The 26,252-nt window shown below is 40.7% G+C and overlaps 3 protein-coding genes across 3 annotated transcripts; 1 reads left to right on the top strand and 2 right to left on the bottom strand.

The window, feature by feature from the left end:
- Positions 1-2,474: 2,474 nt before the first annotated feature.
- Positions 2,475-3,446, top strand: LOC118667655 (olfactory receptor 1361-like). The gene has a single exon (XM_036331454.1). It carries the CDS (start codon positions 2,475-2,477, stop codon positions 3,444-3,446), a length of 972 nt encoding a protein of 323 aa, XP_036187347.1.
- Positions 3,447-11,057: 7,611 nt separating this feature from the next.
- Positions 11,058-12,002, bottom strand: LOC118666886 (olfactory receptor 1Q1). The gene has a single exon (XM_036329163.1). It carries the CDS (start codon positions 12,000-12,002, stop codon positions 11,058-11,060), a length of 945 nt encoding a protein of 314 aa, XP_036185056.1.
- Positions 12,003-20,020: 8,018 nt separating this feature from the next.
- LOC118667753 (olfactory receptor 1361-like) lies at positions 20,021-20,953 on the bottom strand. Its single transcript, XM_036331516.1, has one exon. The coding sequence runs from the start codon at positions 20,951-20,953 to the stop codon at positions 20,021-20,023; it is 933 nt and encodes a 310-aa protein (XP_036187409.1).
- Between the last annotated feature and the right edge of the window lie 5,299 nt (positions 20,954-26,252).

The following is a 26,252-nucleotide window of genomic DNA, read 5'->3' as shown; positions in this document are numbered from 1 at the left end:
GATGGGAGCATGTTGAGATATTGAAAAATAGGAAAGATAAAGAGATGACTCTTGATGAAGTCAGCGAGTAAGAGCACTACAACTGCTTATTACTCTTATTGCATATAATTGGTTTAAAAATACAGTTTTGCTGTACTTGGGAAAAATAGACACTATGTTATTACATTCTTATCCTCATAGTGGATAAATCTATACGTTTTGTTTCTTTTTGCCCCTTAGAAGCCATTTTCTCTCCCTTTCCCCAGGAAGAGGCTTATTCCCTCTCCCTTTCTTCTCATCTCTTCTTCTCTTTCACCTTCATTTATACCTCAATATAGACATCCCTACGTGGCCACTGCCTTGAATGAGTAATAGGACCACAACAGCATATAGTTGAGCTATATCTATGGACACAGAGAAGGATACAGAGAGAAATAAAGACAAAAGGTAAGTTTTACATTTTAAGTTTCTGCTTTATGTGTGATCTTTAGATTAAAGAAAGCACCAAGAGAGATGTCCTTAAATAGTTTTGATTCTTTATCTCAATGTTAGGAGTATTCTCCTTTAGTTGGGTGGAACACTGGTCTCATCAAAGAATAGATGTAACCATAGCACACCATTTGGCTCTGCAGTGAAACATACTTACATAGTTATACTAATATAAATGTTGTCTGTTGATTCTCTTTTACCTGGAAGAGTTACCTATAGTTATAACTCCTAATTTATATGTTTTTTCAATCTTGACAATAAACAAATATAGAACAGCTTTCCAAAGTTAGGGAGGTTGCAGGGGTGAAGATGATAGGTATAGCCTTAACTTGATGGAATAAGAAATACAGATTTAACTATGTTATTTAAAAGCAAAAAAGTAACTAATTGGAGAACTAAAATAATCATCCAAAATGGGGGAAAGGGAGAAGAAAAGAGTGAGGATTATGTAAACAAGATAAAAGTTCATCTTTCATAATAAAGTCAAAAGATAATCCTAAATTGATAAAATTGTTACATAGATTATAAACAAATAGTATATTATTGAAAGGCATTAATGTTACGAACCACCAGACGAGTTAAAACTAATTAAACATGGAGGTGGGCAAAGTTAGAGAACTCTGCTTTTCATTATATGTTCTCTTATACTCTACTATTTTAAAATTATTTTCTCACATTCACAAAGAAAAATAGTATTTCATCAAAATATCCTTATCCATATAGCAGCCTCAGAAAGTTACCTCTTTGGTGTACCATGTAGATCTGCCTATAGGGAAAACCTGAGCTGAAAAGACATGAGAATTCTATCCCTGTAAGATTTTATTATTATTATTATTATTATTATTATTATTATTTTTTGAACACCTTAAATACATACAATTTTTATTTTTCAATTATATCTCAATAAAACTGGGGTAAAGGGAATCTTGACTATAAGAACAGAATAATGTTGCTAAACCAAAAGCAAGAAAAATTAAATTTATAGAATAAATACATACTAATTTATGAATTACAGATGTCTTTATTTTATCCATTCAAACGTGGCTGGCTCAACAACAGAACACCCAGAAATATGCAGTGATAATTAAATGCAGTCATTGGTATTTTGGCCAACTTGCAGTCATACAAAACCCTTGACATCACATAGACTTTATTTTGTGTTATAAATGTATATTTTGTCATCAGGAAGACAGAGCGTATTTTACAACAGTGTAACAGCGTGATAAGATTTTATTATTAATTGAAAATTAATCATTAATAAAATTAATGATTATATTAATCGCTTCTCTCATTTCAGGTAAATTTAGTTGACTTAATGGAATAAAAACTCCCCTCCCAAAGGAACATACAAAGTTAGGACCAGATCTTTACTCCAGTGCCCCCATCAAGGATGTAGAGACTGACATCTGGCTGGAGTCTTGACATCTTTCCCTTTCCTCTCCAACTCTGACAGCTAGCCAAGTGTGGTGCTTAAGTCCAACAAAGCTATACAGGGTCAAGTCTAGTTTTTGTCTCTCAAATCTTTAATACAGTAGTCTCTTTGATTTACTTTCCTTATCTGTAATATGGGTCTGAAAGTACTGTAGTTTCTATCATATGGGATTGTTGTGAGAACCAAATGTGTGATATTTAGTATGCTCTTCAGCTCATAACAAGCATCAAGGAAATTTTGTGTATAGTGTGATGCTTTTCTTGTCATATAGTGAATTTCTTAAAAGCAGAGACCATGTGTAATTTATCTTGCTGTCCTTCATATCTATCAAATTGAAAGATTCTTAGTGATCAATCAATGAACCTGGAATAAACTAAAGAGTGGATGAGTGAGTGGTTGGATAGAAAGATCACGGCAAGGGAAATGAATTAAATGAAAAAACAAACAAACAACTCTCTTGGAAACTAGAGCCATTCATGCAAGAAAAGATGTTTCCTAATAGTTATCCCAGAGTAAATTTCAGCATTATTTGATCTTAACACTTGCTTTTCGCAGGGAATGTGGATTGTGTCTTATGGCCACTAGAAACAGGACAGAAGTAACGGACTTTGTCTTATTGGGCCTGTCCAGCTGTCCAGAGATGCAGCCAGTTATTTTTGGGACTGTCCTTGCTATGTACCTGGTGGCAGTTATAGGCAATGCCCTGTTGGTAATTGTTGCACTCTCAGACGCCAAGCTTCAGACCACCATGTATTTCCTGCTCTGCCAGCTTTCCTTTATTGACATATTCCTCACAACCATCACTGTTCCCCAGATGCTGGTCCACACGCTGTCTGTGAATAAAACCATCTCCTTTAATCACTGCATGCTCCAGCTGTTCTTTTTTATGGCTGTGGGCAGCATGGAAGGCCACCTGTTGGCTGCCATGGCCTATGACCGCTATGTTGCCATCTGTGACCCCTTAAGATACTCTGCCATTATCAGCCGTCGCTTCTTTCTATACATAACCTTGACCTCATGGGTGGTTGTCAGCCTCAACAGCCTCCTTTATAGTGTGTTGGTCACCCGTTTAACCTTTTGTGGCAACCAGGTCACCCACTTCTTCTGTGACATCACACCCTTACTGAAGCTCTCGTGCACCCGACCAATAGTCAGTGAAATGCTAATATTTACTGAAGGGGTAGCTGTGGTGATCAGTCCCTTCTTCTTCATTCTGGGTTCCTATGCCCGCATTGGTGTTGCCATAGCCCGTATGCACTCAGTTGCTGCCCTGCGCAAAGCTCTGTCCACTTGTGGCTCCCACATTCTGGTTGTGCTGCTCCTATATGGCTCTGTGATCCGCATGTACCTTCGGCCCTCCTCCAGCTATGACTTGGATCAGGATCGCCAGGTCGCCATCTTTTACACAGTAGTTACCCCTATGCTAAACCCACTAATCTACAGCCTGAGGAACCAGGAGGTCAAGGGAGCTCTGCAAAGGCTTTCCAGGAAACTCTGCATCTCAGGAAACTTCCAGCCTGGCTCCCAGGCCACCCGGGAAAGTTAAGATCTAACTGGAAAATGCCTCGAAGAGATGGTTGCACTCCTGTTAACTGGTATGGTCACATTCCTGTGGGCTAATCTTTTCTGTTGACTCCATCTTATTTGGATTTGTCAAGAAGTACATTTTTGAATAAATAGTTCTGGTCCCTGTTGACTGACTTAGAATTTCATCACTTTGGAACTGAAAAGATACTTTTAAATCACCAAACTTGAACCTCTCATCTTTCAGATCTAATATGAGGCATGGGGGAGTACTAAGTCGAATTATTACAGATCAGCATGGCCTGCAGAAATTTGATCATTTTAGTGAGGATATAGCATGTACTGTTTTCCAGAGAGAAGTCAAAGTGAGGTACAATACCACTATACAGAAGAGAGATTTTTCAGCAAACCATAGAGTAGTCTAAACCTCTCTTACAATGGTAATAATTTTATGATTTCTCATTATTCCAAACTCACAGTAATAATAAACAGTTTAATACTTATAGTGACTGAATTATTTCATCTGAAATTTTGTGTCACTTCATAAAAGACAGTGTAGGTCACTGATAATAAAGAGTGGAGGAATCTTCATAGTGGCTCTAACATCAGGAGTATGTGGTCAGATATGGGGCATATGGTAAGTAGAGCTGTTGAGACACACTGAGAGACTAGACACGATATGTAAGGGAAAAGGAAGAACCAAGGATGGATTGTGAAAATGGGTGGAATAATTGTGTGTGGAAGGCTCTGTGGAAGTGGGGGCATATAGATATGGTAGGGGGGGTGGTGCAAAATCAATAACTTGTTTTTGGCCATATTTTGTGATATCTATTAAAGTGGAGATATTTCCTAGGCAGTTAAATACATAATTCTTGAGGCTTAAGGCATTGTCTTGAGATAGACATGTCACAACAAAATGTAGATGATATTTGAAGCCATGGGGCTGGGTAAAATCACCTAATGAGAAAATATAGAAAAGACGACTATGAACAGAGTCCCAAGATGGTTGTTCATGCCAGCGTTTTGAGGTCTGGGAGAGGAGACAGCAAAGGAAAGTGAGAAATGGCTATTTACAGGAAGAAAGAAGGTAAGTTTGATATGCCTGAATCCTAGGACAGAGTGTTTCTGGAAAATGGGAGTGGTCACTTTCTCAAATGCAGTTAAGAAGTCATTAATGAGAGCAGATAATCAATTATTAGATTTGACAAGATATAGATTATTGGAAACCATGGTAAAGCCAGTCAAGTGAAGTGTTAGGGGAAAAGTGACAATTATTGTCATTTTATGATACAACTAGAGGCCTGATGCACGAATTTGTGCATGGGCAGAGTCCCTAGGCCTGGCCAGCAATCAGGGCCAATTGGGGTCTGCCAGCTGCGGGGAGGGATGGGGGGAGGGACTGCAGGAGGTTGGCCGCCAGCCCTTGGAGGGAGCTGGCCCTTGGCCTTCCTGGGAAAGGGGCTGTGTCCGCTGCCATCCACCCCCAGTTCCCTGTCCCAGCCTGGGGCCCTAAGGTCCCAAATGGGGTCAGGAGAAGAGGCCACGGTTGCCTGGCCGGGTGTGTAAGGAATGGACGCCGGATGCCGCTGCCGTCAGCGCCCCACCACCGCACGGTTCCTCACCTCTCCCCCTCCTCCTTCCCTTGCTGCCGTGCCACCACCACAGCAGGCCGGTGGTGGGCTGATCGGGGCCTGCTGGCTGGGGGTGAGGAATGGGGGGAGGGACCACGGGTGGTTGGCCGTCTGTGGAAAGTTAGCTGTGGAGTGCACTGGCCACCAGGGGGCAGCTCCTGCTTTGAACATCTGTCCCCTGGTGGACAGTGAGCATCATAGTAAGTGGTCGACTGGTTGTTCCAGTCATTCTGGTCATTTGGTTGTAACGGTCGCTTAGGCTTTTATACATATAGGTTGCAAGTGAGTAAGTGGAGGCTGTGATGATAGACATTTCTCAAGTATAATTTAGAAAAAAAGAAGATAGATTTAAAAAGTGGTGTGTAACTTGAGGAGGACAAGAGTCAATGGAGGATTTCTTCTAATTTTTGTAAAGACTGGTGACATACAGCATCATTTACTGGTAGAAATAATTCAGTATATAATGAAATATTCAGGATTCAAGAAAGAAAGTAATTAATTGCAGGAATAGAGTCCTTGAAATGGGATGCATATCTATTAAGGGGATGTTTTTACCTAGGAGATGAGCCACTTCTTTCCCTGTAACATAAAGGAAGTCAGAGTATGCAGATGGGCTGGTTGATTTGATGGTGGGAAGATGGCATATACTTGAAAAGACTTCAGCTGAGAGTGGCAGGGAGCAGGATTGTTTTTGAGAATTGTAGAAAGAAATTATGTGAAATATGCTAGAGTTTGAGAAAGTGAAGTACTAGAAAAATGTTATGGTAAGCCTCAATTCTGCCAGTATTGAGTGCCCATTTAGGTATTTCATTTACAAGTTTAATATTAGTCATGTCAGCATGGTTGTTGATATTCTGCAACAATGATCAGGTAATCAAGTACAATCATGAATAAACAAAATGCTGGGTTTACCTAGGGCTGGGTAGAGCTAAAGGGAACAAAAGAATTAAGGGTGTTTACAAGAAGGTTGTTTACAGTTCTGGACCATAAAATGTATTCTTGTAAAGGTGGGAAGGAAGGGCATAAATTAGGTGATGGGTAATGAAAATCAATTTCAAGGGACAATAGATCTCAGTGATGTCAGAGAATTGTAGTTGAAGAACTAAATTAAATAAGGTGAAAATATAGTAGCTGGTAGGAAGTGAAAAGTTTAAAATTGAGATTCACCTGTGGTATAATCTATAATAATAAAAGCGTAATATGCAAATTGACCAAACAACTGAACAGCAAAATGACCATCTGGACGACCTTCTGGACGACCATGCTGTGACACCCACTGGCACCAGGTCAGCCAAGGCGGGTGCGATGCGATTGGTCAGGGGCCTGGCCATCGCCCCATGATTGCTCTGCAGAGGGAGGCCCAGGCCACCGACCAGTGGGGTGATCGATCAATTGGGGGGCTCCATTGCTGGGAGCCGGTCCATGCTTGCTGTTTCAAGGGACCTGGCATATATGGCATACTGTTCTTAATATGTTTGCTCACCTTCTTGGCACTATGTGTTTTAACCAAGGTCTCTGAGAAAGGTTGTTTCCCCAGGTAGGGATTTTCCCCTGAAGTTAGGGAGGGAATAAAACCTCTTAACTAAGTGCCAGGCGGGTAATTAATCACTTTAACTATGAACAATCATGCTTAAGCTACATAATCTTTACTCCCTGGAATGGAGATAAGAAACGCCCTAACCTTTGGAATAGAGATTGATAGGATTGGAATCAACTGGTATAAATACAGATGTAACAAGACAGAACTTAGAAGACGACAGAACCTACACACAGAACTTAGAAGACAGAACCTACACAGAACCTACAGACAGAAGAACTTCGCTGGAGAGAACATGGCAAAAGATCCTGGACTGAACCTGACTACAGAAATTGGCAAAAGAAAAAAAAACCAAGATGGCGGCATAGGTTAACGCCAGAGATCGCTGCCTCAAACAACCACTTCAGAGATATAACTAAAGGACAGAACGTACATCACCCAGAACCACGGGAAGGCTGGCTGAGTGGAAATTCTACAACTAGGAGGAAAGAGAATATCATACCCAGACTCAGAGGAGGCGCAGTGCTGAAGTGAAATACTCAGGTGCGGAGTGTGCGCGCGGAGCGGGCTGGCGGCGGAGGGCGCGGTTGTTGTTTTCAATCGGGAGGGAGTTTCAGACTCTGAGCTCCAGATCCGGGCGAGTCTCTGGGGACCGAGACTCAAACGGGAGAAACGGGACTGTCTGGCTTCGGTCGGAACTCGAAGGCAGCTTTCTCTCCGAGGGTTGCAGCCATTGCTGGGGCTCTGAGAGGCAGAGCCCCTGGGGAAGGAACTGAGAGTCGCCATAACGGCTTGTTCCGCCCGCCCTGTAGATCCCCGGGGACCCGCCCCGCCCAAGCCCTGCACAGAACCATTTGCCCGATAGCCTCAGGCAAACGCTAGATTAGCACCGCTCTAGAGATCCAGCACAGAAGCCCTCCCACTACAGACACAGCAGACTCTCATAGCCAGTTAGCCTGGAGGTCAAATCACCCCGGTATTGCCGACATCAATCAAGGCTTAAAGGCAACAAGACTGCGGACAAAGACCACTAGGGGGTGCACCAAGAAAGCATAAAAAATGCGGAGACAAAGAAACAGGACAAAACTGTCAATGGAGGATATTGAGTTCAGAACCACACTTTTAAGGTCTCTTAAGAACTGTCTAGAAGCCGCCGATAAATGTAGTGAGATCCTCAAGAAATCTAATGAGACCCTCGATGTTGTGATAAAGAACCAACTAGAAATTAAGCATACACTGACTGAAATAAAGAATATTATACAGACTCCCAACAGCAGACCAGAGGAGAGCAAGAATCAAGTCAAAGATTCGAAATGCAAAGAAGCAAAAAACACCCAACTGGAAAAGCAAAATGAAAAAAGAATCCGAAAATATGAAGATAGTGTAAGGAGCCTCTGGGACAGCTTCAAGCGCACCAACATCAGAATTATAGGGGTGCCAGAGGATGAGAGAGAGCAAGATATTGAAAACCTATTTAAAGAAATAATGACAGAAAACTTCCCCCACCTGGTGAAAGAAATAGACCTACAGGTCCAGGAAGCGCAGAGAACCCCAAACAAAAGGAATCCAAAGAGGACCACACCAAGACACATCATAATTAAAATGCCAAGAGCAAAAGACAAAGAGAGAATCTTAAAAGCAGCAAGAGAAAGAAACCCAGTTACCTACAAGGGAATACCCATACGACTGTCAGCTGATTTCTCAACAGAAACTTTGCAGGCCAGAAGGGAATGGCAAGAAATATTCAAAGTGATGAATACCAAGAACCTACAACCAAGATTACTTTATCCAGCAAAGCTATCATTCAGAACGGAAGGTCAGATAAAGAGCTTCACAGATAAGGAAAAGCTAAAGGAGTTCATCACCACCAAACCAGGATTATATGAAATGCTGAAAGGTATCCTTTAAGAAGAGGAAGAAGAAAAAAGAGGTAAAGATACAAATTATGAACAACAAATATGCATCTATCAACAAGTGAATCTAAGAATCAAGTGAATAAATAATCTGGTGATCATAATAGAATCAGGGACATAGAAAGGGAATGGACTGACTATTCTTGGGGGGGAAAGGGGTGTGGGAGATGCGGGAAGAGACTGGACAAAAATCGTGCACCTATGGAAGAGGACAGTGGGTGGGGAGTGAGGGCGGAGGGTGGGGGCGGGAGCTGGGAGGAGGGGAGTTATGGGGGGAAAAAAAAGAGGAACAAATGTAATAATCTGAACAATAAAGATTTAATTAAAAAAAAAAAAAAAAGAAATTGGCAAAAGAACATGACTAGAACCTGGTGACTGAACCTGGCTGGAGAACCTAGCGAGGGAACATGGCTACAGAACCTGGCTGGAGAACCTGGAGAACCTAGCAAGAGAACATGGACACAGAACCTGGCTGGAGATCCTAAGCAGAACCTCTCTGGAGATCCAGACCAGAACTTGGCTGGAGATCCTGGCTGGAGATCCTGGCTAGGCTGCTGATCAACTGAACACTGTCTCCGTGTCCTTCCTTCTTTGCCGACTCCGTCTACACCTTTGGGGACCCCTGGACCTGCTGGGGTTGGACCCCGGCACTCCATGATCACCCCAAAAAGGGAGGCCCAGGCCACTGACTGGTGGGCTGCTGCGGGTGGGCAGGGCATCCCTCTGTGGAGGCATGATCGATCACATGATCGCCCTGCAGAGGGAGGCCGCGGGAGTTGGGGGGGGCATGATCAATCAGGGCACAATCGATTGCCCTAAAGAGGGAGGTCCAGGCTACCCGACGGTGGTGCTGTGGTGGGTGGGTGGGGCCTACCTCTTTGGGGCGATCAATTGCGGGGCTCCCGGATTGTGAGAGGGCACAGGCCAGGCTGAGGGACCCCCCAGTGTACGAATTTCATGCACTGGGCCTCTGGTTATTTATAATGGCAAAGTCTAAGATATGACCATACCTGAGTGGGTGGTTAAGATGGGGTAAAGTAAAAGATTGCTGAAGCTAAACAGGTCAGGAACTGAGAACTCAAGTTGTTTGTAAGATAAACCAGTTACATGGACATTTGTATTTTCAAAGTGATAATTAAGTAGCGGTGGAGAGAGTTAGAGAATCAGATGCTGAAGTCATCAAGGAGCAAGGGCAAAACACCAGAAAGTTTCCTTATTTATGTTATTTTATTTTTAAAAAATAAAAATAGTATAAATTTACGTTTAGAACATGATGATTTGATATACAGGGTGTGGCAAAAGTAGCTTTATAGTTGTGAGTGTGAAACAGTTTATTTTGGTATTGTTATTTATTAATTAATTGTATTCTTTTCCATACGAACAACTATAAATTTACTTTTGCTCTAGCCTGTATTATGGAAAGCACTCATAAGAGTGACCAGCCCATAGTAAGTACCATGTATGTATATTCTGTTATTATTAGCATACCGATGAAGAAATAATGGGATATAAGTACAAAGAGCTGCTAGGTAAAGCTTGGGTATCTATATGTACCTAGAGACTATTGCTGAACTGAGAGTAAGGTCAGGAGTTAATCTGCCTCATTCTTTTTATTGACTGAATAGCAGTTCATAGTATACTTGTATTGTGTTTGGGATTTCCTTCAAAGCACTGAATAAGAAATAATCCAAAACCTCCGTATTTATAACAGACATTTATTTCTCAGTCTAAAGTCTGCAGGTTGAACGAGGCAACTGTAACTCCTGACCTTATTCAATGGACATTAGTCATTATATCCCTCTCCCTATATTGAAATAATTCCCCCATTTTATTTATCTTGGTCAGAGACAGAACCTCCTTCTATCATAGAGAATAAAAGCAGCCGTGTTGCTCTCTCAGCTTCCCTATGAACTAGAACATGGGCGAGTGACCAAGACTTGGCCATTCACCTGTACCACCTTATTTGAATCTGGATGTGTTGGTGCAAAGAATAAGAGCTGGGCAGTTCTTACTGGAGGTGGCCGCATCTGGTCTTCAGGCCTCCAAGGGCTATGCCCAGTGACTGTTGCTGGTAACTATTGTTGTTGGGGATACAGTGGCAGTGAACAGTGTGGTGATTACAGCATTGAGCTCATCAGACCAATCTGAGGTATGATTTTGACTGTGTTTCTTTTCTATTTTATTGAGCCTCATCACTTAATCTTCTTGGAAAATTCATGTACATTTTCAATAACCATATTACCTTCACGATTCAATGAGAATTGGTTTTTGTTCCTTGCATCTAAGTAACTCTGAGCATTAGAACCTGAGTGTTTAATGACTGGGCCAGAAAACAACCTCAACTATAACCAAAGCCATGCTATTGTTTTACACTAAATACATAGTTTCATGTGCTTTGGGTTTAAGGAATATCTCAGGATAATATCCAAAGAGAAAGTCTGTGAGATGTACGTAATATAGATATTTCTAGGAAGTTCTAAAAGAAAAATATGCGAGGGACAAAACTGTTTCCCCAGAATCACAGATAAAATTTGGAACAGTGTTTTGGGGTTTCATCTAAAGAAAGAAATCCATGATCTGCTCCTCCATTTCCTGAAGGCTCTCTTGACATCCCCATTTCTCAGGCTGTAAATGAAGGGGTTCATCATGGGGGTCACCACTGTGTGCATGACTGTCAGGATGCGACCTTTGGCCACTGAATAGCTGGTAATAGGCTGGAAGTAGAGCCATGTGAGCGTGCCATAGAAGATAGCCACCACAGTGAGGTGGGACCCACAGGTAGAAAAGGCTCTCCACTTGCCCTTGTCTGAGGGACTCCGGAGGACCACTGAGATGATGCAGGCATAGGAGGCAATGATGAAGGCCAGAGCTCCGTTGATGACAATAACACCTTCTGTGTGAATCATCAGGGTGTTGAGGTGAGTGCTGGAGCAGGATAACTTCATCAGAGGGTAGAGGTCACAGAAGAAGTGAGGGATCCTGTTATCTGCGCAGAAGATCAATCGGCCCATGAGAAAGGTGTGCAACAGGGCATGAAGATGGGAGAGGATAAGGCACAGGGCCACCATCTGTGAGCACAGCATCCTGGTCAGAATCATATGGTAGTGGAAAGGGTGGCAGATGGCGATGTATCTGTCATAGGCCATTATAGCCAGGAGGAAGTTTTCCATGGCTGCAAAGCATATGAAGAAATAGGTCTGGGTTAAGCAGCCCATGTAGGAAATGGTCTTTGTAGGAGAGAAAATGTTCTGCAGCATCTTGGGGACTGTGGTGGAGGTGAAGCAGATGTCTGTCAAGGCCAAGTTACTGAGGAAGATGTACATGGGGGTGTGGAGCTGTGGAGTAGAGATAATCAGTGTGATGATGGCAAAGTTGCCAGAAATGTTGATTGCATACATAAGTAGAAAAAGAAGGAAGAGGGGGATCTGTTCTTGTGGGTAGGCAGAAATGCCCAAGAGAACAAAATGGGATACACTGGTCCAGTTGGTATTTTCCATCTGTTGCCATAAGAACAAAAATGATTATTACTAGTTTTTTTATTGAGGTATAATTGACATATAACATTATACTAGTTTCATGTGTACAATATAATGGTTCAGTATTAGTATATATTGTGGAATGATCACCATGATAAATCTAGCTAGCATCCACATGCTAGTGTACTAATTACAATTGTATTTTCTTGTGATGAGGACTTTTAAGATCTACTCTGTTAGCAACTTTCCAATCTGCAATATAGTATTATTAACTCAAGTACCATGCTGTCCATTGTATCCCCACGGCTTATTTATTTTATACCTGGAAGTTTGTACTTTTGGATCCCTTTCATCCATTTTGCCTACCTTCTCTACCCTTCACCTCTGGCAACCGCAACTCCGTTCTCTGTATCTATGAGTTTTTTTCTATAGATTCCACATATTAATGAGTTCATATGGCATCTGTCTTTCTCTGTCTGACTTATTTCACCTAGCATAGTACCCTCAAAGTCCATACACATTGTTGCAAATGGCAAGATTTCATTCTTTTTTTTATGGCTGGATAATATTCCTTTATTTATATCACATCTTCTTTATTCATTCATCCATCGATGGACAGTTAGGTTGTGTCCCTGCCATAGCTATTGTAAATAATGCTGCAGTAAATATGGGGTTGCATATATCTTTTCAAATTAGTGTTTTTTTTCTTCGAATAAATACCCAGAAGTAGAATTGTTGAATTACATGGTGAGTCTCTTTTTAATTTTTTTGAGGAACCTCTATACTGTTTGTCAAAAAGGGTTATTTTTATAGTCTTGGACATGGGAGCAGGCCATTTAGTTACTATCACTTTTTTGCTCCAATGTAAACTACATATGGTGTTTATGAAAGGATCAAGTGCTTAATTGTTTTCCTAAATAACGAGGTATGAATTTTTCATTATAATTAACATCGTCACTATCACCATAGCTAACATTCACGGAGAACTTACCTTGAACCGGGGACTTTGCTACATTATCACATTTAATTTTTATAATAACTCTATAGAAGCAATTATTATTATTATTATTATTATTATTATTATTATTATTATTATTTTACAAATGAGAAAACTGAGGTATAGAAAGTTTAAGCTCATAAAAGGGCAAAATCTGAACTTAAAGTTTTGTTTATCTGGCTCCAGAGGCTATGCTAGTGACAGTGCATAACACAACTCCTCAAATTAAAACCAAGGCATCTCGTCCATGGTAATAAGACCTGTTGACAGGCTATATATAGGCATTTTGGCTAAAAGGGATTTCAGAGGTCATTTGGTCCAGCAATTTCTATTTTGGGGAATGCATACCCCAGTGATGCCCAATGACTTCTCAGAGTGCACAGACATGGTTTTAGGAGAATCAGTATCCAGATTCTCAGCTTTTGCATTTTTCTTTTCTTAAATCGTTTAGTCTTCAAGATGCCACCTTATGCATTTTCTGTCTCCCACGTAACAAATGAAAGACATACTTTAATCCATCCAAGTCTTTTGCATTGGCTCAGGATATAAAAACCCCGAAGGAGCCAAATGAAGGGACAATTAGAACTATTAAGAAAATGAATTACTTTAATGAACAGAATACAAATATTTTTAGATTGAGGGGTTTCCAATTGCTTGCTCTCAAAAAAATTGAATACCTAATCTAGTTGTCAGCACATCATTAAAAATAATTTTTGATTATATGTAACACTAGTTACTGTCATATTACTTGGACAGCGTTTGGTCCCCTGGAATCTCAAAGAACAAGTCTACTATTTTTCAACATTAAATCTAAACATCAATCAACAGAGACAGCATTGTGCAGTGAGCTAGAACCCCGATGCTTTCATTTAACAGCCATATGACCTTGAGGAAGCCACTTACCCTCTAGGAGCCTAGGTGTTCTCATCTGTAAAATGGGGGGATTTTGATAGCACATTACTCATAAAGTTGTTATGAGGATTAAATGAGAGTACCTGGTCCTTGGGAACTGTTCAGTGACAGCAACTATGCCTATCAATTTTTCAGTCTTCTCTGCACAGTCTCCAGGTTTTTCTGGGTGGACAGTGTTTTGCCATCCAGGCCTCTCTACAGTGAAACTGCTCCAGTTTGTCGTTGTCTTACCATTTGCAACAGCATGGATGGACCTGGAGGGCATTATGCTGAGCGAAATAAGACAGTTGGAGAAAGAGAAATGTTACATGATCTCATTCATTTGTGGGATATAATGAACAACATAAACTGATGAACAAAAATAGATCCAGAGACAGAGAAGCAGTGAACAGACCCCGTCTAACCTCAGAGGGAAGGCAGGGGAAGGGTGGGGTAAGAAATCAACCAGAGGACTTGTATGCATGCATATGAGCAGAACCCATGGACACATGGGTAGGGGGATGAGGGTATGTGCTTGGAGCAGGGGGGTAGGAATGGCCAGGGAGAGGTCAGTGGGGAAAAAGGAGACATATGTAATATTTTAAACAATAAAGAATTAAATAAAAATTAAAATAAAATGTGGCTCTCAGAACTAAGCAAAATTCTGTGAGTCTGCTCTTTCATCACAGGGTAATCATGATGATTTGTTCTGGTCATAAATCATAGATTTTTGGGTGGAGATCAGAGTTGGCAGTCCACAAGTGAGCTATGTCCATGGCTATCCCAAGAATACTTAACCTTCACAATTAGGTCATTGGAAGAAAAAAGTGCAAACAATTAAGATCTGCCCCGTATAAGGCACTTTCAGATGCATGGTCTTATATAAGCCTTACAGCACTTCTGACTGCAGCAGTCACTTATCCTCATTTCATGGAGGAGGAAGCCAAAGCAGAGGGAGGTGAAGTGATTTACTCAGGATAAATGGTCTGGCTGGACTTTACACTTATGTCTGAATGCCTTGAGTACTATGTGTGTCTGGCTACATCACACTCCCCTTTAGCTTACTTAGCATCTCCCCTATGGAAATGGATTTATTCATCACTCCTGGACTGTCTACTTTTATATGTTAAATTAAAGGATGTCATCATAGTACAGCTTAAGAGGGTGAGCATTAGCTTGTTCAATTATAAAAGTGAACAAATTCATAATATGCCATTGAGCTATCCTTAATTGATTTCACTATGGTATGATGAGGAATAAGAACTAAGAGTTGTAACCACATTTATTGAGCACTTCATGTAAACCAGAAGTTGGTCTGAGAGCTTTATGTATGTGTTTTCCCTTAATGATCACAGCAATTCTGAGATAGAGGTATTATTTTCTCAATTTATAGATGAGGACATTGGAGCTCTGAGGGGTTCTGTAACATGCTCAAAGTCACAGTCAGTAGATGGTAGAAATGGAATTTAAGTTCGGTTCCATCTGACCTCAATTTCCACGCTCTTAACCACTGGGCTATGCCTCCTTTTAAGCTTTCCCCAACTATTGCAGTTCCTACTTTCCTTTTCCACTGTGCTACCTTGTGCATTTGACCTATCTTGTGATAAGTGTCTATCATAGTTTTTCTAGTTTAATCCTTATTATAGAATTAGGAAGTAGATATTATTCCCATTTTTAGATCATGAAATTAAGGACCAGGGGATGAATTACCCCCCCGCCCCAGCAAGGTCACAGAGCACAGGATTGGAGCCAGGTTCATCATGAATTTGTCTAACTTGGAAGCAATGCTCTTTCCCACCTCACCCATTTACCGTATCACCCATGTTTCATTCTTGTCGTGCTCTTGGTTCAGGAAAAATGGGATGTCTTGATCTAGGAACCAGAAGATTTGGGCTTTAGTCTCAGATCTGCTATGAAAATTTTCTTTGAGACCTTAAAATCACTACTATTTTGGCCCTCAGTTTCTTCATCTGAGAAATGGGAAGAATAGTACTTGTTTTCAATCCACAGTCTTTGTTAAAACAAAACAAAACAAAACAAAACAAAACAAAACAAAACAAAACAAAACATAAGAGACCATGGACATAAAAGCCCTTGACAAGTCTTATGAAGCAGTGAGAAATTGTTCACGTTAGATTTCTGTAGGAACCTGGGCTCTCTCTCACAGATAGGTCCCCATAACTTCCAATAGTCTAATGCAGAGACTTTCTGATAATACAGCTGCCTTTCATTCCAAAGTGAGCTTTGTAAATAGAGGAGGCACTTGGATAGCAGTCTATTCTCTGAGTTTCTCTGTTTGATCATTAATCCCTAGAAGTGGAAAGAAAAGTCTGGGCCTATCATTAAGAGAAGACAAAGTGGACAACCATGTCCAGGGGCCGACTTTTGGACCATCCAACCCTGATTACCCATAATACCTCCCCAGCTGATTGATGCTTTCTGAAATTCCATCAGATATTTTCTCTTTGAATCAGGATAATGTCCCCGAGTGGAACACTCTTGACTGACTGAATTATTCATTCTTTTTGTGGTTAAGTTTTAGTAAGGGGAGGGGAGAGAGTCCATGAACACACAGCATATCTGAGGATGGTGTAGGGAAGAGGCACTGTGAAGGGAAAGAAGAGGAAAAGGAAGATGACGTAGGGAGTCAGAGACAAACTCCACAGTGTGCACAATATTTGAGAAAGATGGTCTTCCCTCTGGAAATTACCAGGACTCTATGTAGGAATAGTCTAAGGTGCTCAGAAAGCTCTGTGTGGTGTGCAGCCCTGAGTGCAGGCACTCACCTTACTGCAGATCCCCAACTAGACTGCAATGGGCTGGGCTTGGCACGCCATCCTCCCTTCAGCAGCATGTGCCGTCATGTTTTGTTTTGACTGCAGCACGGAGCAGTCCACTCGGAGAAGACAGAGAAAGTTGCCCAGCACAGAAGAAAGAAAGGTATCAGGAAGGGTTGAAGGGCAGAACAGCTAGATTCCTGGGGGTGCTTCTGCTTGTCAGGGGCAGGAAAGCGTGTCCGGTAAAGGCCTTGGGAGGACTGAGCATGTGTTTCTACATGAATTCCCTGCTTCCTGCAGCACAGTTTTCCAAGTGTGTCATTGGCCGAGCTCACTGCCTTCTCTGGGGAGTGGGGCCCATGAGGTAGTACTTCCACAGTTAGTATTAGTGACCGTGGCTTGGCATCTCAGCTGATCCCAGGAGAGCAGCCAGGACCTGGGAGACCAGCCTGGACATGGGGTTCTCTGATGTGAGCTCCAAACTGTGGCACTGAGAAGAAAGCCCAGGAAAACTTTGGTATGGTCAAAACATGGATGGGTATCACCCTGCCTGAGGCCTGAAATATAACGTTCTTTTAAGTGATACACTCTTGTTTTTCAAAATATTTAGCTGTGAATGTGTATTGAAAACAGAGTCTGTTTCTCACTTTTCCCATTCCTTTCCAAGGGTGATCTCTGTTAATGTTTTTTTTAAAAATATATTTTTATTGATTTCAGAGAGGAAAGAGAGAGAGAGAGATAGAGATAGAAACATCAATGATAAGAGAGAATCATTGATCGGCTGCCTCCTGCACACCCCACACTAGGGATCGAGCCCACAACCCGGGCATGTGCCCTTGACTGGAATCGAACATGGGACCCTTCAGTCCACAGGCTGATGCTCTATCCACTGAGCCAAACCGGCTAGGGCTCTGTTAATGTTTCGACATGTACCCAATTAACACATTTTCCGGTACGCATATGTATATGTACAATTTTGTTTCCACAGAAATTAGTTAATTTGTGGAGCTTTCTTTGTTTATCTCATCAATATATCATAGTCCTCCTATGTCACCATCAGGCCTACCTCATTATTTTAAAAGTATTTTGTAGATGATTAGATGTGCCAGAAGTTATAAAATGTCCCCACTCATGCCACTTATCTCCTTTTTGGGGGGAGCTATTACAAAAGAAACTCTACATGGATTTTCTTTTACAGGCTCTTCATGTACATATATTTTTATAGAAGTGGAAATGCTAGATGGAAGTATATGTGTATTTTAAATCTCATCAGTGCCACTGGATTGTCCTCAAAAAAGTTAAAACCAATTTTTACAGCCTTTAAAGCAGTGGTTCTCAACCTTCCTAATGCCGCAACCCTTTAATACAGTTCCTCATGTTGTGGTGACCCCCAACCATAAAATTATTTTCGTTGCTACTTCATAACTGTAATTTTGCTGCTGTTATGAATCGTAATGTAAATATCTGATATGCAGGATGTATTTTCATTGTTACAAATTGAACATAATTAAAGCATAGTGATTAATCACAAAAACAGTATGTAATTATATATGTGTTTTCCGATGGTCTTAGGTGACCCCTGTGAAAGGGTTGTTCGACCCCCAAAGGGGTCCCGATCCACAGGTTGAGGACCGCTGCTTTAAGAGCATATGAGAGTGCCCTTTTCACATGAACTGACAGCACCATTTACAAACTCTTTGCTGTTTCCCAACCTAATGACAAAAAAATAAACTACAAGAGGTTTACTTTTTACTTTCCTAATTTCCGGGGGCAATTTTTTGACCATTTTAGCATTTCTTCTCTGACTTTTCCAGCTACATCCTTGCTCACTTTTTCTATGTGATTGCTATGTTGTTGTTTTTTGTTGATTTATAAGGGTTATAATGTGGTAAAGAGATATTCTTTTAGGCTTTCCTTCTTGATCTGACTCATAATTCTCTAACTACTAGTATTCTCAGTATCCAGCGTGGATGGACATTTTTTTCTCTTACTTATGCTCTGTTCATTCTGAGAACACAAATCATTAGTTCCCCAGAATGTAGTGTAACATTTTTTTTTTATTGATTTTAGAAAGGAAGGGAGAGGGAGAGAGAGATAGGAACATCAATGATGAGAGAATCATTATCGGCTGACTCCTGCACGCTCTCTACTGGGGATTGAGCTGAAACTTTGGCATATGCCCTTGACTGGAATCAAACCTGGGATCCTTCAGTCTGCAGGTCAACGCTCTATCCATTGAGCCAAACCGGCTAGGGCAGTGTGACATTTCTTTGTCAGATTTCATGTCAGTCAGTGCTCAAAAATCGGAAACACATACTAGTATGAAGACTGACATCATCGAATGGACAGAATTGGCAATAATAACAGCTCACATATGTTGAGTGTTTACTATGTGTCAGGCATTCTGTTTAAAGTGTTCAAATGCTTGTATGTCATTTAATCCTCACAGTAAGCATATATATGAGTTACCCCATGTTCATTGTAGCATTATTTATGACAGTCAAGATATGGAAACAGCCTAAGTGTTGTTTATTGAGCATTTACTGTGATCCAAGTTAGTTAACATATTATTTACTACTTAGAGGAATCCAATGATGTAGTTATTTCAGTTTTACAGAAAAAGAAACCAGAGCTGAGACAAAGAATTTTCCTCAGGTTACATAGAATGAAAACGGTGGACTTTTGGTTGTGACTTGTAACTTCTGACATTAAGTCTTGAGTTCTTGTCACTAAAACACTAAATGTAATTAGAACTAGGGTATATGTGGGGAGGAGTGTAGACTAACATAATCCAATTACTTTAATTTATAAATGAGGAAACCAAGGCTCAGAGACATTAAGTGATTAGCAGTCACACAGTTCATTGATGGCAAAGCCAACACTGGAACCCAGGATTTAAATGAAATCTTCATTCTTATTCTTCTCTAGAACACTGCCTCTTTAAATGTAAAGTATCTGGTCATTTCCTTTGTATTTCCTTCTACCAGACAGAATAAATCTTGTATTCTTGAGCTAGAGATATATATCTTCTATAGTTCTTTTATAACGTGAGCTAAACAAAAAATTTGGACTTTTATTTTCATTTTATATGTCTACAAGCCCCCACCTGTGGACTTTTCTTAGTCATCCATTAAAAATGAACAAGTACTGTTGTGGGAGTGGGTAGTACACTGCTCAAAGCATGGGCACTTCACAGAGATGGTTGGACGTTACTGCTATCACAGATCCTCTCCTTGTCCTCAGATGTCAGTCTGCACTGTGAAATATAAACACGAGAAAAACAGGAGTCTCAGGTTTAGAGAAGTTACAGTTGTTGGGCTCTCCGGAGGCTAATTTTCGACTCTTAGTTCTGAGTCTTGGTCCTGGAAAGAGTGTTAGAGTGTTTTTCTTCTGAGCAGCTTTCTTAGAGCCCCCTTCATATCCTTGTTTCTCAGGCTGTAGATGAAAGGGTTCAGCATGGGGGTGACCACTGTGTACATCACTGAGAAGACTCTGTTCTTCCCACCTGAGGTGGATGATGGAGGACATAAATAGACCCCAATAGCTGTGCTATAAAACAGAGAGACCACAGACAGGTGGGAGCTGCAGTTGGAGAAGGCCTTTTGCTTACCCTTTGGGGAATCAATTCTTAGAATAGCCAATGCGATGTAAAAGTAAGATGTAAGGATGCAGACAAAGGGTCCAATTAACAGTATTCCTGCTACAAAGATGAGCATCAGGCTATTGACATAAGTACTGGAACAGGCCAACTTCAGGAGGGGGACCAGATCACAGAAGAAATGGGGGATGATATTGGGGCCACAGAAAGAAAGCCTGGTCACTAGGAGGGTATGCACTAGGGCATGGAGGATAGTGACCATCCATGACCCAGCCACCAAAAGGACACAGCATTGGGAGTTCATGGTCATGGCATAATGGAGGGGGTGGCTGATGGCCACATAGCGATCAAATGCCATCACAGCCAGGAGAAAGTTGTCTAGATCTGCAAATAGGCCAAAGAAATAGAGTTGTGTAAGGCACTCACCATAAGAAATCAGCTTATTCCCTGAGCCAATATTACCTAGCATTTTGGGAATTATGGTAGAGATGAAACCAATGTCAGAGAAGGACAAGTTGGCCAGGAAGATGTACATAGGGGTGTGGAGGTGCATGTCAGAGCTGATGGTCAGGATGATGAGCAGATTGCCCAGCACAGTGACCAGGTACATGCCCAGGAAGAGCCCAAACAGGAGAGGCTGCTGCTCTGGCTTCTCAGAGAGGCCCATGAGAAGAAACTCATGGATGCTGGTCTGGTTTCTTCTTTCCATGTCTGGAATTCTGTATGAAATAAATTGTATTAAGTATAAGTAGCAAAAAGTAAAATATAGCCGTGTTAAAATTTTCGAGCTCCTACAAAAGTTCTGTGTTTTAGACAATTCTGCTTGGGAGAGCTTGAAATTTGTAACTATGCACATTAGGAAAGACCATTTGGATCAGATGGTTTGTAAAGTTATAGATTGGTGTCAGCACTTGACCCGATATCCAAGGCTCCTTCAAACGATTCCAGCTGTCCCCATGAAACATGGCAGGGAGTATGGAAGGTGCTCTGGACGGCACCCATCCTATCAGCACACTGGATGATTATAACTTCCCTGAATAATTATGCCATTAAGTAAATAAAATTTTGATTAATTATAATTAATTGATCATATATAATAAAATAATTGGATAATTTATTTAAAATACTTTTTTAAAAAGTGAAATTTCAGAACAGCGTGTATATTCATAATTTCATTTTTGTAAAAGTAAAACATAAATGTTGGTATATGAGTAAGGACACAGAAATAAACACCGTGTAGAGGTCAATAGTATTTTCTTCTGAGAAGTGAGTATGGGTCAGAAGGTTGTGGGTGCCACCTTCTTCATTACTCAGTTTTAACAGAACGTATTATCTTTGTAATGAAAAAATTCTTTTAAAAGTATGAAGGATGCGATTGATTAATTGAATTAATCCAAGTGACCATCCAGAAGGCTTGGAGATTGGGGGAGTTCTGTCAAGTTGACCAGGGTGTACTCTCTGAAAGGCAGGTCTGACAAGTGAGTAGAACAAAAATCAAATGCCTCTGACCCTGTGTGAAGGAAAGAACAAGTGAGGGAGCAGTAATTTGTCATCATAGCCCAGTCCATGCACGCCCTTTTGAATCTTCCCAACTTTTCCAAAGAAAAGGCTGTAGGAAGTGCATAAAATATTGCTCCCATTCGCTCTGACAAGGCTGGGAATTACTGTGCTTTTTCTCTGACAACATTGATATTCTCACTCATCTGGCTTTTCCACCCACCTTGAACCTCTTCATCCGTATTTAAAAATCTAATGGACAGTATATTCCAGCTTCTGACTCCTTTGCTCTCACAGGGCTTTCTTATATTTAGATACTAGATCGATCTATTGCAAAGCTAAATAGAAGGTGTCAAATCCTTAGTTCGTCCCCCAAACTACCTGTTTGTTTCCAGCCCTGTTCAGAGAAGAGGATGTTTTTACTTGAGACTCAGATATCTTTATTTTCCATAGCAATCATATTGCAGATGCATCAGGAATCTCATAACAAATCTCATAACTAAATATTGGATATTAGGTTTAACCAATCCATATCCATTGCTCTGAGTTAATGAAAAAGTCAGAGTAATAATAATAATAATAACACTTGCTGAGCACTAGCCATGTGCTGGCCACTAGATTCTCTTAAGTGATAACTCTGTGCAGAGTTGCTGTGATTATCTTTATTAAGAAACTGAGCTTCTAAGGCGTTAAGAAACTTCAAAAAACCACACATTTAGGAATTGAAGTTAAATTGTCTGAATCAAAAGCCTAAGTTCTCTGATCTGCTATGCTGCTTTTCAGTGTTCTCCAAACCACTTTCTAACTGTAGCTCAGCTTCCTGCATATGTTCAATAAGGAGAAAATGCAACATCAGCAAATTCATTCATTCCAACTTTATCGAGCTATAGCTGACAAATAAAAATTGCATATATTTAAGGGGCACAATGTGATGTTTTAATATGTTTAGTGCATAACTACAGATACATTGTGAAATGATAACTGCAATCAAGTTAATTAACATATCCATCACCTTAGAGAACTGAAATATTCATTCAATTGGGCAGTTCCAGTTCATGGCAAATGAGGATATTTTGTAATATTGGCTTATGCATCAATCTTATGTGAGTGTGAATTGATGTAAATCAGTCCACTTCTGCCCAATGTTTGGATAAGATCCAGTTTCTATACTTGTAAAGCTTAAGGCCTCAAACCATGATTTTTACATGAGAGGCCCAGACTCTTTCCTTTCTGGTGTCTCTCTCTCCTCTGTCCCCAAATGCAACTGGATCTAGACTTAGGAGCTTAGCAAATAGCAGGAAATACAGTGATATATTCTTTTATATGCATCCAACTGTATCACCTTTATAGTGAGAATTGGAAATAAATGAACATTTATTCCAGTTTTCACTTTTCTTGCTCAAGGGTAACTTAACCTTCAGGAATCTCATTATTCACTAGAAGCATATCACCCATTATAAACAGTTACACTGATTCCAAATGAAAATGTACAAAATGAATTAATCTGAGTCTTCTGATATTCTGGGCCTATAAACTAATAAAATGTAAAACAATTAACTTTTGGGAAAACAATATGTCTTTTGGTTTAAATTTGATTATTATGACAAATGGTCTAACACCCTGGCCAAGGGTCCAAGCTGGAGGAGTGTGTCACAATCACACGGGGAGCATAGGAATGGAAATTTCAAAATGGAACTCTCACGGTATCTATACACTTGAAACCTCTGCCTTAGACTCATTTATGTGTTCCTAGGAGAATACTTAGGTGCATAGAGTAAAGAAGAAGAATTTTGATTCACCTTCTATATCCAACCTAATAATATGCATTGAATAATTCATTTAGCTTCTCTGAACTGTACTTTCCCTCCCTGTGAAGAGGGATAACTGAGTCTGTCTCATAGGCTGTTGTGAGGTTCCTCATTGCCTCACATCAGGAAAATGTCGATGCTATTTCTTATGACATAACCAGCCCTTCACAATTCCTTCCCCATCTGTCTGTCCAGTAACACCTCCCACTTCCTCCCACCCCCGCATGCCATGCCACTCCACATTCTTGCCCATGAATCACTCACAGTCCTCAAACAACTCATCGTGTTTTTCCTGCATGCCTTTGCTGCTTAGCTATTCCACCTCCCTGAATGTCTCCTCCTCTTCTCCACCTGGCAAGAGCTCAGGCAGGTGTTAACACCTGGGGATGTTGGAGTTCATTGCTTTATCTTCTGTGCTTCCCAGTCCTGTATATGGGTCTCTGGTAGAACACTTGATATATTGCCTTATAATTGCTTATCTCCATTAGACTGTGTGGTCCTCAGTGCCAGGGACTCATTTTTATTCATCTTGTTTCTTCTTAGTATGTACTTGGTGATCTTCTATTGAATAAATCAATGGATGGGTAGACAGTAAAATGACATTTTAAGCCACAGTGAAACTGTATGGTGTTATTGTTTAGCTACCAGCATTGCCTTTTACTTACAGAGAGTTAATAAAGCAGATGACTCTTAATGAAGATCTTCGATTACTTAGCGTATGTTCTGGTACATAGAAGGTGTTCAAAATTTTGTGAAAATGAAAAAATGCCCCAGCGGGTGTGGCATGATGAATGTTGACCCATGAACGTTCTCCTGATCTCCTGATCACGGTTTGATTCCCGGTCAGGGCACATGCCCAGGTTTTGGGCTCTATTCCCAGTAGGGGGTGTGCAAGGGGCAGCTGATCAATTATTCTCTCTCAGCATTGATGTTTCTATCTCTCTGCCCCTCTCCCTTCCTCTCTCTGAAATAAATAAAAACCATATTTAAAAAAATGTATTGTGGATGTTGAATTAGTAATCGTGTATTTTCACAAGTACTGAATTCATGGTTTGTTTATATCTTACATTTGAATTAAATATTGTTTTGTTTTAATTTAAAAAGATGCACAAGAAATTAATGCTTGGAATTCAGATTTAATGTGAGCGTATCTTCATGTGCCCCTTCCCAATGCTGAGAAGTATTCACCAATTCTCTTGCTTTTATATATTTGAAAACAGCCAACATGATCTGATATGCTCCATTCACATGTCAAGCCCCTCTCAGGGGTATATGGTAATTTTAGGAAACTGTGGTTTCAGGGACCAAAGGGTTAAATTAATAATCTGGGCAATAGCCAAATCTATCTAACCACTCCACCCTTGAGGAACTTAAAGGACATTAAGCCATCTAATACAACTGTCTTATTTTATGAACAAGTAAACAGACCTCAAAGAGCTGCTGCAATCTGTCCAACACTACACCTGTTACCAAAAACAAGATTCCTGAAACAATTTACAGTGGACCATTCTGCTTCTCTTGATATATGGCCAATGACTTACTGTCAGTCCTGAGCTGGGCCAAGAAGAGCTGCTTATTTCTTCATGTTAAAGTACATGTTTGATTATTCTGTTCGCAGTTCTCACTTGTCAAGACTGATGAAGTCATATTTGATGATCAGATGGAAAGATAGCATCTTCCCCTATGTTTAAGGCAGAAGGGACCCCTGGTATATGGAAACCTCATCTACTCTAAGGAAGAAGAAATGAGAGAAGGGCATCCTAGATCCTGAGTCAGTCAGCCTGGCTAGGATCCCAGGAAAACATGCAGCTTCTAGCACAATCCCCAGAGCTCTCTGAGGGAGGTTTCAGAGACATCTGGGAATACTAGTCTCTAAAGTATCCATTGAGGGAAAAGCTTGGTTCATGCCCAGTCCCAATCCTCAAACTCTAAATGACTGCTCTGTGACTTTATGAGGTTCGCTATCCTCTCTGGACTTTGGTTTTCTCAAGTAAATAAATCAGAAAACAAAATATTTTCTCACAATAGAAATCTTAGAGTTAAAAAATATATATTTTTGTCATTCTAGAGCATATGGAGCATTATCTTGTGGTTTTAATGAACAGTTCCCCAATTACTAATGATGTTGAACACATTTTCATGTGCTTATTGGTCATTCCTACACATTCTTTATAGAAAGAGTCTAATCATTTTTATTCTTTAAAAAATACATATTTTCATTGATTTCAGAAGGAAGTGAGAGGGAGAGAGAGAGATAGAAACATTGATGATGAGAGAGAATCATTGATTGGCTGCCTCCTGCCCACCCCAAACTGGGGATCGAGCCCATAATCTGGGCATGTGCTCTGACTGAGAATCGAACCATGACCTTCTGGTTCATAGGTCAACGCTCAGCTACTGAGCCACACCAGCTGGGCTGCCTTTATTTTTTAAAAATCTGAACCTGAGGATATTTTTACCATTGATTTTCTGACAGAGTGGAAGGGGGGAGAAGCGGGCAGAGAGAGAGAGAGAGAAAGAAACATCGACATGAGAGAGACACATTGTTTGGTTGTTTCCTGTAAATGCCCCACCTGGGGCGGGGGATCAAATCCACAACTGAAGTATGTGCTCTTGACTGGGAATCAAACCAGACACTCTAACCACTGAGAAAAACTGGCCAGGGCAGGTTGATTGTCTTTTGACAGTGACTTGTAGGAATTT

Source organism: Myotis myotis, unplaced genomic scaffold (assembly GCF_014108235.1).
Source record: "Myotis myotis isolate mMyoMyo1 unplaced genomic scaffold, mMyoMyo1.p scaffold_m19_p_12, whole genome shotgun sequence".
NCBI classification, from domain to species: domain Eukaryota; kingdom Metazoa; phylum Chordata; class Mammalia; order Chiroptera; family Vespertilionidae; genus Myotis; species Myotis myotis.
This window is presented reverse-complemented; position numbering and strand designations above follow the sequence as displayed.